At 37.4% G+C, this 4,602-nt stretch overlaps 1 protein-coding gene across 1 annotated transcript; it reads right to left on the reverse strand.

The window, feature by feature from the left end:
• Positions 1-256: 256 nt before the first annotated feature.
• LOC150029009 (uncharacterized) lies at positions 257-3,980 on the reverse strand. Its single transcript, XM_090297879.1, has 5 exons — positions 3,746-3,980; positions 2,520-3,008; positions 1,741-1,977; positions 567-1,248; positions 257-464 (listed from the first exon to the last, which is right to left on the reverse strand). Exons 1-5 carry the CDS (start codon positions 3,978-3,980, stop codon positions 257-259), a joined length of 1,851 nt encoding a protein of 616 aa, XP_090154005.1.
• Positions 3,981-4,602: the final 622 nt, after the last annotated feature.

The following is a 4,602-nucleotide window of genomic DNA, read 5'->3' on the forward strand; positions in this document are numbered from 1 at the left end:
CAGCTAAGTTCAGGCAATGATCGAACTTAGCCGGTGGAAGTGGCTTGGTCAACATGTCTGCATGATTTTCGACCGTATGAATTTTTTCAACAATTATATCTCCCGTATCAACAATGTCTCAGATGAAATGGTGCTTAATTTCAATGTGCTTGGTCCTTGAGTGATACTTGTTGTTCCTGGTTAAGTGGACAACACTCTGACTATCACAAAATATAACAAGAACATCTTGTTGAAGACTAAGTTCACTTACCAAACCTCAAAGCCATATAGCCTCTTTCATACCTTCTGTAGCAACGATATATTCTGCTTCAATGGTGGACAAAGCCGCAATGGCTTGAAGTGAAGAATACCAGCTGATAGTAGACCCACATAGGGTAAAAATGTAGGCTGAAAGTGACCTTCTCCGATCTAAATCACCACCATAGTCAGCATCAACATAACCAATTGCTCCTCTAGGATCAACTCTATGTTGATCAAATACCAAACCAAGATCTGGAGAACCTTTCAGATAACGAAGTATCCATTTAACGGCTTTCTAGTGTGCCTTTCCTGGATTATGCATGAACCTGCTAACAATGCTAATAGCATAAGCTAAATCAGGCCTAGTACATACCATAGCATACATGAGACTTCTAATTGCATTTGAATACGGGACATGTGACATGCGCCTTTTGCCCTCGTCTAATTCTGGACACTGATCTGATGACAACTTGAAGTGGGCGGCAATTGGAGTATTAACATCTTTGCAATTTCGCATTCCAAATTTGTCAAGCATCTTAAAAACATACTTCTTTTGTGATAGAAAGATTTTTCTAGCTTGACGATCTCTGTTGATCTTCATTCCTAAAATTTTCTTGGCAGGACCTAAGTCCTTCATATCAAATTCATTACTAAGCTGGGCCTTTAACTTGTTAACTAAAAATTTATCTCTTGTGGCAATCAACATGTCATCAACATATAACAACAAGAATATAAATGACCCATCAGATGTCTTTTGAAAATAGACACAATTATCATAGCTACTTCTGGAGTAGCCATGTCCAACCATGAAAGAACCAAACCTCTTATACCATTGTCTTGGTGATTGCTTCAAGCCGTAGAGAGATTTCTTCAAATGACATACATGGTCCTCTTTTCTAGGAACAATGAACCCCTCAGGCTGCTGGATGTAAATCTCTTCCTTAAGATTATCATGAAGAAAAGCAGTTTTGACATTTAACTGTTCCAACTCCAAATCATACAAGGCAACTAAAGCAAGTAATATGCATATTGAAGTATGACGAACAACAAGAGAAAATACTTCATTAAAGTCAATACCTTTCTCTTGATCAAAACCTCTTACAACAAATCTTGCTTTATTCCTTGTACTCTCAACACCAAGGATCCCTTCTTTTCTCTTAAAGATCCACTTGCAACTAATGACTCGTTTTCCTTCTGGTAACTTCACCAATTCCCATGTTTCATTTTTGAGAAGACTCTCAACTTCTTCTTGCATAGCAACAATCCACTTTGTTGAGTCGTCACTAGAGATAGCTTCAGAGTAATTCTTAGGTTCACCTTCTTCACACATCTCTTGTGCAATAGTTAAAGCATAAGCAATGTTGGCAGATTCTACAATTAATCTTTGAGTCGGTTTTCTTGGTCTCTGTTGTGGAAGTTCTTGAGCCATAGACCACGGTTGTGGTAACCCTCGTCATTGAGGTGGACATTGCTCATGTGGACTCAAATGTTCATTTGTACCATCAATAACAGTGACTTGATCATCTTGAGTACTGGAGGAATTGGGAACGTTTTCCTCATGAGCGGGTGTTTTCTCAAACTCCACCTTCTCTCGAGCATCTTCCTGGTCACCTGTATCAATTGAGGAAATGACAGTACCTTTTACAGAAGAGAGCATAACATTTTCATTATAGGTCACATTTCGACTGTGAATTACTTTGTGAGATTCTAGGTCATATAAACGATAGCCTTTAACACCTAAGCCATAACCCAAGAAAATGCACTACTTAGCACGAGGTTCTAATTTTTCCTTGTTTACATGAGAATAAGCAGGGCAACCAAATATTTTAAGATTAGAATAATCAACAGGGTTACCTAACCAAACTTTTTCTGGAATGTTGCAATCAATTGATCTGTTAGGAGAACGATTATCAGATAACATGTCGTTGAAGCCGCTTCAGCCCAAAAAGATTTTCTCAAACCAGAATGGGTGAGCATGCAACGAACTCTCTCCAGGATAGTTCTATTCATTCTTTCTGCAACCCTGTTTTGTTGTGGAGTCCTTGGGATGGTGAGGTGTCTGGAAATGCCTTCCTTCTTGCAGAAATCATTGAATTCATTTGAATAGAACTCAAGGCCATTGTCTGTCCTTAGCCTCTTTATCTTCTTGCCAGACTGATTCTCAATCAATAATTTCCACTCTTTAAAAGTGGAAAATGCTTCATTCTTATGTTTTAGAAAATACACCCATAGTTTTCGTGAGAAATCATCAATAATTGTCATCATATAACAACATTTACCTTTGGAGGGAACTTTTGACAGACCCCAAAGATCCGAATGAATATAATCCAAAGTACCTTTGGTTCTGTGTATGGCTTTAGAAAAACTAACCTTTTTCTGCTTACCAAAAATGCAATGTTCGCAGAAATCAACCTTTCCAGTACAATGGTTACCAACGTGACCCTTCTTCTTGAGGATTAGAATTCCCTTCTCACTCATGTGGCCTAATCTCATATGCCACAACTTTGTGTTATCTTTGTTGGATGAGACAACAACTGCAGAACCTATAACTGTTGAACCCTGCAGCACACACAAACTATCACATCGAATTGCCTTTAGTAACACAAGAGCTCCTTTAGACACTTTTAAAACTCCACCTTCAATTGAGTATCTACACCCATGAGATTCAAGGGTGCCTAAGGAAATGAGATTTCGTTTCAACTCAGGGACATATCTGACACCTGTTAAAGTTCTATCAGTTCCATCATGTGTCTTGATTTTGATTGTTCCTTCACCAACAACTTTGCATTGAGCATCATTTCCCATCAAAACAAGACCATTATAAACTGGTTCATATGTGGTAAACCAGTCTCTATTATGAGACATGTGAAAAGTACAACCAGAATCAAGAATCCATTCATTTTTAGACCTTTGTTCAATGTGGAAGCTACAAAACAATCCCCATCAGATTCAGTTTCAACAATACTAGCTTCGACAGATTTTTCTGGTTGTTTACCATTTCCCTTATCTTCTCTATCTTGCTTATTTTTCAATTTATAACATTCAGAGATCTCGCGTCCTTTTTTCTTGCAATAACGACAATATTTAGAGTTTTTGCCTCTAGATTTTGACCTAGATTTATATTTACTATTCCTACCTTTCTCTTGGTTTCTCCCTCTAACTACTAATGCTTCACCAGAACTTTCAGAATGAATTTGAGTATCAAATTTTTCTTTGGCTAGTAAATTAGTCTTGACATCATCAAAGCTTAAGGTAAGATAATTACCGTATAACATAATTTATTTGAATTGTCGATGCGAGGGTGGTAGAGAAACAGTAAGTCGAACGACTTTATCCTCATCATTAATTTTAACATCCAAATTTTCCAAATCAATTATGATGGAATTAAATTCATCAAGGTGAGATTGGATGGGAGTACCTTCAGACATTCAGAATGTAAAGAGTCGCTTCTTTAACCGGAGTTTGTTTGCAAGACTTTTGGTCATGTATAGAGACTCCAATTTACTCTTTATGCCTGCTGTAGTTTTCTCGTTGATGACTTCATGCAACACGTCACGGGACAAGCATAACTGGATTGCAGACAATGCCTTTTCATCCATCTCATCCCATTGCTCCTCCGTCATAGTGGTTGGCCTCGTCATTTTACCTACCAAAACTTTCTTTAAATCATTCTGGGTGAGAATAGCTAGCATCTGGACTTGCCAGATAGCAAAGCTGATTTTACCATCAAATTTCGACATTATTGAACAACAAATCCTGGTTGAATTATCGAAAAGATCTGATGCTAATTTGTAGGGATATCGTGTGTGGAAGCGTGATAATATCAACCAAAGATTATGAGAAATTAAAGTAATAAGGAAAATGAGAATGATACCATAAATTTTTAGGTGGAAAACCCCTTTCAATAGAGGTAAAAAACCACCGGTGAGAGAGCCAAAACTTCCACTATAATGGTACTGGGAGTACAATGAATTCCTCTCAGGCTAATAGATAAATAGTCCCAAAACAAATTCTCTATATGGGTTAAACACTTACACCCAAGATAAGAAATAAAGAGTATATGAAAAGAGAGAGGAAGCAAGTGTATGTTGTTGTTTGTTGTGTTACATTGCTTGAAGGAAGCCACTATATATAGTGGTTCTAGGAGACAACAATAATAAAATCAATTAATGGTAAGTAACCTCCCTTTGATAACAATTAATTGTGGTAAGTAACCTCCCTTTGATTACAATTAATTGTGGTAAGTAACCTCCCAATTATGCCAAGAAAATGGAAAGGTGAGTCATAACCCACATTCCTTTTGTTATCAGTGTTCGGTCAGGGTGAACCTAAAAAAGGTACTCCCATGCTCAGGTAAGTCCT

This window comes from Phaseolus vulgaris, chromosome 2, assembly GCF_051622355.1.
Source record: "Phaseolus vulgaris cultivar YP4 chromosome 2, ASM5162235v1, whole genome shotgun sequence".
NCBI lineage: Eukaryota > Viridiplantae > Streptophyta > Magnoliopsida > Fabales > Fabaceae > Phaseolus > Phaseolus vulgaris.

What these genes read in the sequence shown, in the direction of transcription:
- LOC150029009 (XM_090297879.1), bottom strand. Translation starts at nt 3,980, where the DNA reads ATGTCGAAATTTGATGGTAAAATCAGCTTTGCTATCTGGCAAGTCCAG. An exon ending in AACTACAGCAGGCATAAAGA is followed by an intron (nt 3,009 to 3,745) that starts GTAAATTGGAGT and finishes TTGTTGGTGAAG; the next exon opens with GAACAATCAAAATCAAGACA. An exon ending in TCAAGTCACTGTTATTGATG is followed by an intron (nt 1,249 to 1,740) that starts GTACAAATGAAC and finishes TACTTGCTTTAG; the next exon opens with TTGCCTTGTATGATTTGGAG.